General features: G+C 42.0%; 1 protein-coding gene across 1 annotated transcript; it reads right to left on the minus strand.

Moving 5' to 3' along the window:
- Positions 1 to 1272: 1272 nt before the first annotated feature.
- LOC106569698 (serine protease FAM111A) lies at positions 1273 to 12090 on the minus strand. The gene is given in 7 exon segments (XM_014141263.3): positions 1273 to 3600; positions 3602 to 4213; positions 4487 to 4558; positions 6883 to 6957; positions 7050 to 7180; positions 11627 to 11725; positions 11946 to 12090. Coding segments are annotated over 5 exon segments (2166 nt in total). The 5' UTR covers positions 7098 to 7180; positions 11627 to 11725; positions 11946 to 12090; the 3' UTR covers positions 1273 to 2241.
- Between the last annotated feature and the right edge of the window lie 897 nt (positions 12091 to 12987).

The following is a 12987-nucleotide window of genomic DNA, read 5'->3' on the forward strand; positions in this document are numbered from 1 at the left end:
CAGAGGAGGACTAGGATGTACGGCTAAAGGCTATCAAAACTGGTCGTCTAGTGCGTTGGGGACAGAGAATAAAAGGAGCAGATTTCTGGGCGTGGAAGAATAGATTCAGGGCATAATGTACAGACAGGGGTATGGTGGGGTGCGGGTACAGTGGAGGTAAACCCAGGCACTGAGTGATGATAAGAGAGGTTGCATCTCTGGACATGCTAGTTATGCTGGGTGAGGTGTGTGTGGGAGGTGGGACAAAGGAGGTATCTGAGGCATGTTGAGTGGAACTACGGGCTCCGAGGTAAACTAAAACAATGATAACTATCCTAAACAACAATATATAAGGCATATTGACATTTGAGAGACATAAAGCGAGGCATAAAGAAAGGTGTTGATTGATCCAGTGAAGAGCAATAGAGGGAACAGGGAAGCCGCTACTACGCTAGCACGCGGGAGACACGGCGTTTAAAGTTAAAAGGCCGGGGTAAGTAGAAGCGTCTGCTCCGACATCCGGCAATGGCCGGTTGAGGGCACAGCAGATGGAGTTACGTCGGCAGACCAGTCGTGGTGGTACGGCGGGGCACCGTGTCGACAAAGGGTCCAGGCCAGATGGCGAAAGAGTTACGGTAGTTGTAGTAATTTCGTTTGCTAGCCGGGAGATGCGCCTGGCTCGCGCCTAACTGGTGCTAGATTCGGGGCAAGGGTGTTAGCCACTATAGCCACTCGGTAGCAGCTAGCTAGCAGCGATGATCCGATGCATAGGTCCAGAGCTTACGGCAAGGATCCGGTGGAGTAGTGGATTCAAGCCGTGTTGGAGTAGAGTCCGAGAGCATCAGCTGTGTAGCCGAGTGATCACTGAGTAGGCCGGGAGGTGGACCTGGCTCAGGGCTAGCTTCGGGGCTGGGTCATTAGGTGGCAGCTAGCTAGCTGTGATGATCAGGAGTAATGGTCCAGGGTTTACGGCAGGAATCCGGCGTTGTAGTGGAGAAAACAGTCCGATGCTGGCAAGTATTATCCAGGCTAAAAAAACATCTGGTATCTGTGCAGAAGGTAAAGGCCGCTAGTAGTGGCTAACAATGACTAAATAGCTAGTAGCTAATTAGCTGCTGATGGCTAGCTCCTGATGGAGGTTCTGGCTATAAGGTCTAAAAAATAGCGGATCCGTGTCACATTGAGTGAGGCGGGTTACCGGAAGGTATATTTAATTTAAAAATGGAATAGAGATGGAAAATAAATTGAAATGTATACAAAAAAGACGTACACGAGAAGACGACAAACCACGTCTGCACTGCTACGAAATCTTGTACTTTTATTTTGTAGATTAAAACAAGCAATGGTTACAGTACATGTCTTCCTGGCAGAAAACAATACAAGCATGTTAGACTAGCGTATGTAAAACTACAATTTCCATGGAAAGATCTCAGGTTCATTGATTCGATAATCGTAGGTTACATGGATGATGCATCAAACGTAATCATGATCTGCCTAAGAACAGATCTGTATTGAGGAATGTAATAATGAAATATATACTAATTAATATATGAAAACAGACAAATAATACAGATTAGATTAAAAACTTGGATTTTAAGAATAGTATACGCATCACTACTTTCATTACTCGTTATCATCAGTAGTGTAAAGTACTTGTGTAAAATACTTTAAAGTACTACATAAGTTGTTTTATGGGATACCTGTACCTTACTTAACTATTTATATTTGACTACTTTTACTCCACTACATTCCTAAATAAAATGATATACTTTTTACTCCATACATTTTCCTTGACACCCAAAATGCTTAGCAGGACAGGAAAATGGTCCAATTCAGGAAAACATCCCTAGTCATCCCTACTGCTTCTGATCTGGAGGACTCACTAAACAGAGAACATCCCTGGTCATCCCTACTGCCTCTGATCTGGAGGACTCACTAAACAGAGAACATCCCTGGTCATCCCTACTAGCCTCTGATCTGGAGGACTCACTAAACACAAATGCATCGTTTGTAAATTATGTCTGTGTTGCCCCTGGCTATCCATACATTTTCAAAACCAGAAAATGGTACCGTCTGCTTTGCTTAACATAAGGATTTTGAAATGATTTACACTTTTACTTCTGATACTTAAATATATTTAAAATGAAATCCTTTTAGACTTTTACTCAAGTAGTATTTTACTGGGTGACTTTCACTTTTACTTGAGTAACTTTCTATTAAGGTATCTATACTTTTACTCAAATATGACAACTGGGCACTTTTTCAATTGTCATAGATATCATCCACCTCCATGGCTTCGACCCCTGTGGCGTCGACCCCTGTGGCGTCGCCTTTATCAAAGAGGAACTGGTGGAAGGTTCTCTGCTCTCCCTGATCTGTAGCTGAAGTGTTACTGTTGAACGGCAGCTTCTCCTGAAATGCCTTGACCAGGCTGGCATTATCAGACTGTGTCTTGACTCTTTCCAGCACTACGTCTAATTTCAGACTCCTCTGGCTCAGGAATCCCTGTAGTACATCAACTCTTTTCCTACGCACCGCTTGGATGATGATCTTCTCAAGTATGCCTGACAGGGGAATGGCATACTCTATGACACTCTGGGTTTTCCCTCTTTTACCCTGGTAGGAGTAGCCTGCTGTATGCATAGCTATCAGCTTGCAGTACTCGTTGAAGACCGGAGAGCCAGAGGCACCGTGGAAGAAACAGGTGTCATAAGTAATCTTTTCTGTGTCCGTCAGTAGATGTGTTTTGATGTCCCAGTTCTCCAAATATCTGTTGTTTATGACATAAAAGAATTCCTCATTTTCTGTTACATGTTTTTCTACAGCTTGTTTCCGATCTCCATATTGAATGATAAAGCAGGGGTCTGTCTTTTTCACCCCGCCCTCAGGGTGGCCGATGATGCAGATTCCCCCCTCTTGAGACGGAAAGCTGAAGGTGTCAAGCAAGCTTGAAGGCAAGGTGATGTCAGGACCTGAGCTAAGCTCCAGCAAAGCAAAGTCAAGATTCCCAGAATTAACTTTTCCATAGGCTAGAACCTCACTTTGCACTGGTATCTGCTGCGTTCTCTCATCCAGGTCTTCGAAGTCAAACGTGACTGTTACCGATTGTTGCAGTGTGTTAGTTATCGGCTCATAGATTTGCTCGACAACATGGGCATTTGTAAGGATGAACTTGTCAAACAGAAGGAAGCCAGTTCCTTTTGCATTCCCTTCAATTCTCACCTGACAAACAGAAGCACTCAGCTCTATCAGTCTCTTCACTTTCTTCACCTCTTGGAAGCTCTGTGTTTTCTTTCCAAACTCTACTCTTAAGAATTGGTGCACGTCTGAAGGCTTCTTCAAATTCTCTCTCTCTTTCATGTGATCTACCAAACCTGCATATTGGGAACGCAGGATATTTAGGATCTCTTTAGAGTTTGGGATCGCTTGCCGTGTTTGCTTCACTACCGGAGATCTACCATCTTTTCCTGCCTCCTTTGACTGCAGCTGTATTTTAACTGTGTCTGGTGTGGTAGGATTCTCAGGAGAGAGAGCTGCTTCCGATGTTCCACCAGCTGGGACGGACAGCTCTTCAGTTGGTGTGTTGTCCCAATCCTCAAGACTATCTGGCTGTGGCTGAGATACACGACGGATACGTTTTACCTTCACGACCTTGATGACGTTTCCTATCAAGACCATCAACTGGCTGGGACATCTCTGTGTCGACACCCGTCTCTGGCTCAGAAAGAACACAGCATGTTTTCAAGATGGTTTTATCAAATCGCCCATCTCTCCTCAAGGCTTGCTTCACCTTTTCCCCTTTGTATCCGTACACACAAACATACTTCACTTTCTTCCTTAGCTCTGGGTTTTTCATTACTTTCGTTTTAATATTTTGTCCACCCTCAGTTTCAACACAGAAAGTCATCAACTTGTCAGGTTGTATTTTTTGGGGGGGGTTACTCTGTTTGGAATGGGTCTGGGTATCTGAAGAACAGCCGTTTGGAACTTTGATGAAGCTGACTGTCACTAGCTCATTGTTATCAATTAAATGGCAGGGGAAATGTGTACTGACAGCTGCCCTTGGCTCTTTTTCTCTTTGGATGACAATTTCCCGTTTTGTCTTTGTCATGTTCTCTAACTCCCGGCTTGTTCGCAATGCATCCAAGACCGTTCCATGAGTATAGCATGTAACTCTGCGTTGTTGGTATCCGAAGCGGTATCGGAAGGAATGGCTTACATCATGTGCTTCTTTCTGTGACAGAAGAGATGTAAGTGTTAAGGCTCAGGGGATTAGAACCACAGTCTCCCTCTCAGGAAACCAACGTCAACCACTAGGCCAAGAGGAAATTCCCCCTTGGCCCGAGAGTGACACCGATTTTAAGACGCAGGCAGAGAGTTACTCTGCCTCACCTCCGCTACATCAGCTTGTAAAATAGAAGAATATATTAAAAAGAACTCATAATTTACTATTATTAAAGAACAGATTAGTGTTAAGCAAATACAGGCAGATGAATGCATGTCTAACCTTGATATCAGGATCCTGAGATTGGCTAGATGTTCCTTGCTGGTTGCCCAAGGATTTACTCCGATGAGAACTCTGTAATGCATGAGTTACAACATATACATAAACTACAATTACAAGAAAGGGTCATAGTGGAATCATTTCTGAAGTTTAAATTGTTAGAGGCTAGCGTTGAAAAAATGGAGGCTAGTATAGTAGCGACTGTATTATAAATACTAGTGGGATAGTAGCCGTTAGTGACTGTAGAAGTGGTGAATGGTGGTAGTGGAAGTATTAGTAGTAGTGGTGGTACGCTTTCTCCCCTGACCCATCTGTCTATCTCCTCATTTCAATTCCATGCTGTCACAGTCACTAGCCCATTCAAGCTTAACATCCTTATCATTTATCGCCCTCCAGGTTCCCTTGGAGAGTTCATCAATGAGCTTGACGCCTTGATAAGTTCCTTTCCTGAGGATGGCTCACCCCTCACAGTTCTGGGTGACTTTAACCTCCCCACGACTACCTTTGACTCATTCCTCTCTGCCTCCTTCTTTCCACTCCTCTCCTCTTTTGACCTCATCCTCTCACCATCCCCCCCTACTCACAAGGCAGGCAATACGCTTGACCTCATCTTTACTAGATGCTGTTCTTCCACTAATCTCACTGCAACTCCCCTCCAAGTCTCCGACCACTACCTTGTATCCTTTTCCCTCTCGCTCTCCTCCAACACTTCTCACTCTGCCCCAACTCAGATGGTATTGCGCCGTCGCAACCTTCGCACTCTCTCTCCTGCTACTCTCTCCTCTTCCATCCTATCATCTCTTCCCTCTGCTCAATCCTTCTCCAACCAATCTCCTGATTCTGCTTCCTCAACCCTCCTCTCCTCCCTTTCTGCATCCTTTGACTCTCTATGTCCCCTATCCTCCCGGCCGGCTCGGTCATCCCCTCCTGCTCCGTGGCTTGACGACTCACTGCGAGCTCACAGAACAGGGCTCCGGGCAGCCGAGCGGAAATGGAGGAAAACTAGCCTCCCTGCGGACCTGGCATCTTTTCACTCCCTCCTCTCTACATTTTCTTCCTGTTTCTGCTGCTAAAGCCACTTTCTACCACTCTAAACTCCAAGCATCTGCCTCTAACCCTAGGAAGCTCTTTGCCACCTTCTCCTCCCTCCTGAATCCTCCTCCCCCTCCCCGTGGATGACTTCGTCAACCATTTTGAAAAGAAGGTTGACGACATTCGATCCTCGTTTGTTAAGTTAAACGACACCGCTGGTCCTGCTCACGTTGCCTTACCCTATGCTCTGACCTCTTTCTCCCCTCTCTCTCCAGATGAAATCTTGCGACGGCCGGCCGTCCAACAACCTGCCCGCTTGACCCTATCCCCTCCTCTCTTCTCCAGACCATTTCCGGAGACCTTCTCCCCTACCTCACCTCGCTCATCCTTGACCGCTGGCTACGTCCCTTCCGTCTTCAAGAGAGCGAGATTTGCACCCCTTCTCAAAAAACCTACACTCGATCCCTCCGATGGTAGTGGTAGTAGTGTTGTAGTAGTAGTGGTAGTAGTAGTAATAGCAATGGTGGTAGTAGTGTTGTAGTAGTGGTAGTAGTAGTAGTGGTAGTAGTAGTAGTGGTGGTAGTAGTAGTGGTGGTGGTAGTAGTAGTAGTACTAGTAGTGGTGGTAGTAGTAGTGGTGGTATTAGTAGTAGTGGTATTAGTAGTATTAGTAGTAATAGTAGTGGTAGTAGTAGTAGAAGTAATAGTAGTATTAGTAGTAGTGTTATTAGTAGTAGTGGTTGTAGTAGTGTTAGTAGTAGAAGTAGTGTTATTAGTAGTAGTAGTAGTGGTATCTAGCATAAATAGTGCTAAGGGAATTTTATTGTTTGTGCTTTTCTTTTAACTAATTTCTGTCTTCTATTCATGTGAGGTTCTAGTAAGCAATTTCTGTGTTCATGCAAGTGGCTGACTACAAATCCTCACTTATCAGTAGCTGCATTTTGGCAGTACGGCCAGATCTTGTTTGGAAAACAAACAAAATATATCTCAGTTTCAAGGTCTCAGCTTAGAGAGGAGAAACCTTGTGAGGTATCACATGTTATGAACCAGTCTTGGTCTGTCACATGAATAGAAAACGATAATGATGAATTAATTATGCTAAATCATGCAAATATAACTTGTCTGTGTATAGCTGTGTATAAAACAACTGCTGGGAGAGTTCCTGATTGACATGTGTACTAGCACGCTGACAATAAACAATGATTTATTTAAAGATTGACTTTGAGTGTCCCTGTGTAAGAATGTTCACGACACAGTGTACGAAAAATAGCGTTCTAAAGAAGAATCAGAAATAAGTTGTACAATATTTTAAAGTGTAACTGCTGAAGCAAGTCACACTAATAAAAGTAATATGACAGAGTGTGTCACCTTGGCAACAGCTCCTGGAGATTGGCCAGGAGTTTGTTGTTGGTTGTTTGAAACGTTACTTGGACATGTAATCTCCTGTAATATAGAAAAACACCATCACATTCTGTAGGTTCTGGCAGTGACTCAAGTTGTAGAAAGTTGGTTTGGTAGAACTCCTTTCAAAATACCTTCAAAAATGGGTCCAGTTTCTGTTGTTTCTTCGCTCTATCCCCCATGGTCTTATGCATATGCAACAGCACAGTGATATTATGCCACCAGCACAAACAATGACGCCACTATCATATGGTAATGAGGAAACCTTCAAAATAAAAGCCCGCATTTCAACACATTGTAATATCATTAGCTGAATAATAACATAAAAATGGCCATTGATTAAAATGATTGTGCCAACAAGAAAAGGCGATAAATATTTGTTTTTAAATCTCATAAATAACTTAAGACCAATTATGAAAACTACAATGTTTATTATCCTGTTGTCTTGTCACTTTATCCCTACCTATATGCACATATCTACCTCGTACCCCTGCACATCGACTCAGTACAGGTACCCCGTGTATATAGACAAGTTATCGTACCTCATTATGGATGTATTTATTGTGTTATTATTCTTCTGTGCATTGTTGGGAAGGACCCGTTAGTAAGCATTTCACTGTTAGTCTACACCTGTTGTTTACAAAGCATGAGATAAATTAAATGTGATACTAACCAAATACAGTGCCTTGAAAAAGTATTCATATCCCTTGAATTTATTCACATTATTTTTTATTGTGTTACACAGTGGGATTGAAATGGATTTAAATTGTAATTTTTTTGTCAACAACCTACACAAAATACTCAGTAATCAATGTTCCCTCTAAGCTGCGCGTGTTTGTCTGCTGCACAGAATAAATATCAGCCCAAGGAGAGAAGCACAAGATTACATTTCACTCAACTTTCTAGTTTTCCCTGTTAGTTAACACTGTCACTGTTTACCTTTACTGTGGCAATTGTGATCGAATCAACACAACATTAGTCACTTTCAATACAACGTACCGAAACAAAACGAACTGTGAAAGAGATTCTACTATAGGCAGAACACTTCAGAGTAGGATTCTACTGCTCACTGACTCAACCCGCACAGCCCCGCTGCGGCATAACCAATCAGAGCTGCTGTAAACCTACATGTAATTATACAACTGGTGGGTCTAATCCGGAATGCTGATTGGTGAAAACCGCATTCCAGCTGTTATCTGTTCCACAAGTTACACACGGTATGGCTCGTTATATTGTTGTGTTAAAGACCTGACTTGGTTAAAAGAGACAGGCAGCTATTTAACACTCAGCGTTTAATTGAAGCGTCACGGTACGTTTCACACTGAAGCGTCACGGTACGTTTCACACTGAAGCGTCACCGTACGTTTCACACTGAAGCGTCACCGTACGTTTCACACTGAAGCGTCACCGTACGTTTCATACGAGTTAGAGAAAATAACTACATTTTTTTTTAAATCACATAAAATACCGTTGCTGACCTTGATAATCATCACATCTCTGTATTATATTTCAATCTTGTCGTTATTGGTTTTAAAAAACGAGGTAATAAGCCTTTACAGTATACTCTAACCTTGACAGAAAAGCAACACTAAAGCTTGTAAATAATGTTCTCCTTTGCTGAGGTACTGACTTGTTACACCCTCGACAACCACTGTGATTATTATTATTTGACCCTGCTGGTCATTTACGAACATTTTGGCCATGTTCTGTTATAATCTCCACCCGGCACAGAAGAGGACTCCCTCAGAGCCTGGTTCCTCTCTAGGTTTCTTCCTAGGTTTTGGCCTTTCTAGGGAGTTTTTCCTAGCCACCGTGCTTCTACACCTGCATTGCTTGCTGTTTGGGGTTTTAGGCTGGGTTTCTGTACAGCACTTTGAGATATCAGCTGATGTAAGAAGGGCTATATAAATACATTTGATTTGTTCTGAAACTTGATTATTCTGTGTGCTGACAGCCTTGCTTGTAAATAATAGTCCTAGGCCTTTACTGTATACTGCTAACTCGGTAATAGTCCTAGGCCTTTACTGTATATTGCTAACTTTGATAGATAAGCAGCACATATCGGCCTACAACTTGCAAATAATTTTCTCCATCGCTGTTCGGAAAAGCGTGATTATACTGTGTCCTAATAGCCTGGTTAATATTCATTACATTTAACTTGTAAATAAATTAGATTGTCATTTAGATTTTTTTTTTTTAATGTTTGCCTTTTGTGTGGTTGTTTTTTTTGTTGAGTGTGTAAAAAGGTATTGATTTCAGATCCATGGATAGTACTAGGTCATTTAAAGCTGTGTTGCTGGATATGTACCACAATCCCTCTCCAAAACTATCCGTATTTATTTAGTAGAGACCTGTATTTTCCACCCTAGTTTATAAGACTGGAAGTAATGTTTTTTTTCCCTCTACAAAGCCAATAAGTACCTCATTATACTGTGTATTGCAGTGAATGGTGTGGGTGGAGTGAGGAGTCATCAGTACTCTGTATTAAACCTGTTGCCCAGCAAAATAGAGATCCGTTTTAAAGTTTTGCAGATTCTATGAAGTAATTCCAATAACATACATTTGTTGTAGTGTATTTCTTTAAATATACACCAGGGCTCTCGAACCCTGTTCCTGGAGCGCTACCGTCCTGTACGTTCACTCCATCCCCAGTTGTAACTAACCTGATTCAGCTTATCTACCAGCTAATTATTAGAATCAGGTACGTTAGATTAAGGTTGGAGCGAAAACCTACAGGATGGGAGCGCTCCAGTAACAGGGGTGGAGCGCCCTGGCCTACACAACAGCTTTCAACATACCAGTATTTGTGTACATTTTTTTTTTAAAGAAATGCTGGTATAAAATACAATATTAAAAATAAAATACATCAAATTATTATTTTTTCCCCCCGAAAGTTGGTTGCAATGCTGTGAAAAACAGTTGTACTGCACAGGTGCAAAAATGTTTTATATTCCCAAAGTTCAGCATGTCTTTGCAGCGGGACTCTTATTTTGAAGAAAATAAATCTACAATCATGCCGCCAGCATAATATCCTGCTGCTAGGAGAACGGTAATCATCTACAGAAGAGTATTAGGGCCAAGCGAAGAGAAAAACAAAAAAGGATGTACTTAAAGGTCAACTTTGGGCAAAAAACAATGGCTTTAAACTGTATAATTGATCAATACCACATCATGCCAGGTCATTTAATGTTTAAAAATAACAAAATGGCTGAATAAGATATTTAGCTACATAAGTGCCATTTCTTACAGATCTCTACAGCTTCTGTCCAAAAACAAATCCTTTAAAATGAAATCAACACATACTAGAGTGGAGGCTGGTGAGGGGAGGACGGCTCATAATAATGGCTGGAACGGAGCGAATGGAATACAATTCCATCAATTCCGCTCCAGCCATTACCACGAGCCTGTCCTCCAGAATTAAGGTGCCACCAACCTCCTGTGCTGGAGGAGTTACTGGCTAGCTACAGTGGCTAGCTTAGCTAACAAACAAGCTACATTGGTTGCTGAGCGCATGACCAGAAAAACACATGGATGAACCACTAAAGCCACACCCCATATCTGTTTGAAAATTGAGAGGCAGAGTAGGACCGTTTTTCGTGCCCAAAGTTGGCCTAATTTTTTTTTTACAAATATAATTTTTAAAAAGTGCATGAATAACACTTCAAATTCTCAGAATGTTGAGAATAAAGTTGTATTATTTTGAGACAAGACTAAATTAAACTTAGAGAACAAAGTCAAAATATTTCAAGAATAAAGTGTACATTTAATTTCAAGAACATCATTCCTCCTCAGACCTTACTCCTTAACTAGTCAAGTATCAACCCTCCCCTAGTCAAGTATCACCACTCCTCCTAAACCCTCCCCTAGTCAAGTATCACCACTCCTCCTAAACCCTCCCCTAGTCAAGTATCACCACTCCTCCTAAACCCTCCCCTAGTCAAGTATCACCACTCCTCCTAAATCCTCCCCTAGTCAGTTATGGAATGAGTTCCTCATATGTATTTCGTACCATGCTGATCCCAGAGGTCATGTGATTATGGCTGAGTAAAAAAATCCTCCTGTAGCCTATTCCCTCTAAAATGTTTGACTTTATTCTCGAAATATTATTTCTACTTTATTCTCAATTTTATAAAAAATAATGTATTCTGAAAATATTTCTACTTTGTTCTCGAATTATTGCGACTTTAACTCAATTTTATTTAGACTTTTTTCTCTAATTAATTGTGACTTATTCTCTTAAGTATTTCGAGTTTTTGATAGCACCCTCCATGCAATGTATCCCTAATCCCTAATCCAGGCTGTATCACAACCGGCTGTGATTTAGAGTCCCATAGGGCGGCGCACAATTAACCCAGCGTCGTCCGGGTTTGGCCGGGGTAGACCGTCATTATAAATAAGACATTTGTTCTTAACTGACTTGCCTAGTTAAATAAATGTTAAATAAAATATATTATGATTCATTAAAGTGCTTTCCTTCTTGACTATTAGGGAGCGTTCATACCAAATTGGTTTGTTGCGGTTTTCTTTACTCTGGCGCGTTTACCCCCTTAGTTCGGACTGTTCGGTTCATTTGGACTGGTGTGAACACTATAAATGTAACAAAGAGTCGAACTGTGATTCGAACTAAAGATCAAAATTATTTTGAGAAAACATTTCACGAACATTTGATTAAACTGTGATTTACATGAATCAACATTAATACTTGTCTTACCTGATTCAAAATCGTATCATATGTTTTATGATACCAAAAGCTCAATTTCCTTGAAGTTCTGTCGTCACAGAAGAAAACAGAATATCAGCCGACTCTATCCTAGAAAATGGCGCGATGAGATTTAGGACAGATCAGCTGTGATCAAAGCTGCTCGATCAAGGACTACTTTCTTTATAGTAACTCTGTGCTCACTTGAACGATGTATTAATGTATAAACACATATCTTTATTTATTGATAATTCATATTTCTGGATTTACGCATGTCATGATCTAAAAACCAACCTGTTTCACTCAGAGATCATAACAGCGGGATACTTACGCGGACAGTTCTTCCAAAACGACAGGACAGTCCACACGAACTGTGAGCAGCATAAACTATTATCTAACGCTGTGTTGATGACCTGGGCAGAATAACATTTAATGAAACCAGCAGACCCTGTCAGAACACGTCAGAAAGATGAAGGTATTTTTGGCGGGCAGTGGTTTAAATAGTCCCGCCATACAGGAAGTATCGGGTATGCACACCACAACGGAACACGATTGGTTGATCAAATCGCCATGTTCACTGAGCGACTTTTACAATCTTCCGCAGACCAAAAAAGGCAATAATGTGTACGAGATATTATTTAGATATACATTTTTTTTTTTATCACAAAATCTTCAACTCTCTTTTGGTGTTCCTTGAGCTGGAATTAAATGATGTAGGTTGTATTTAACAGCTGTTTGTAATAAACTGGAACGCAGCCAGGCTGAACACCTGATAAGTGCTCACATGACCTGTACCTGACTAGCAGCCAACTCACCAGTAGCCTACTGCCTGCTAGTTAATGTCCTTCATCCTCAGGCTTTACCCAGACTTCTTGCTGGGTTCGTTTTACTCTGGTTAGGGCTGTTTAAAAGTGGAACTAGCTGCATTTCAGCAATATGAAATGTTATTAAAAATCTACTAATATACACCTCCAGGAAGAATATGACACTTTAAAAAAATTCTGACAAGTGAGCACTTAGATGTAATTTTCACGTTTTGATAAATTCTTACTATATGTAATTCCCAAACATTGTAAGGCAATTGTGAAAATTCCATACCAATTTAGCTGCCCCTTGGAGGATCTAGCCCGAGGAGGAGCGGGGACGATCCTCCGTCTCCTTCAGTCCTCCAAGGGTCCGCTTCGGCCCCGGCCCTCCAAGGGTCCGGCCTTCCATGGGGCAACTCCTCCTCTGGCCCTCCAAGTAGCTGCTTTGGCCCCTCAAAAGGTACCACCCCGGCTCTCCAAGGGGCCTCCTCAGCCGTCCAAGTGGCCTCTCCGTTTCCGGTCCTCCAAGTGGCCACTCCGGCTCCAGTCCTTCTCAGCTACCAACTA

The sequence above is a fragment of the Salmo salar genome, chromosome 14 (assembly GCF_965601325.2).
Source record: "Salmo salar chromosome 14, fSalSal1, whole genome shotgun sequence".
Classification (NCBI taxonomy): Eukaryota; Metazoa; Chordata; class Actinopteri; order Salmoniformes; family Salmonidae; genus Salmo; species Salmo salar.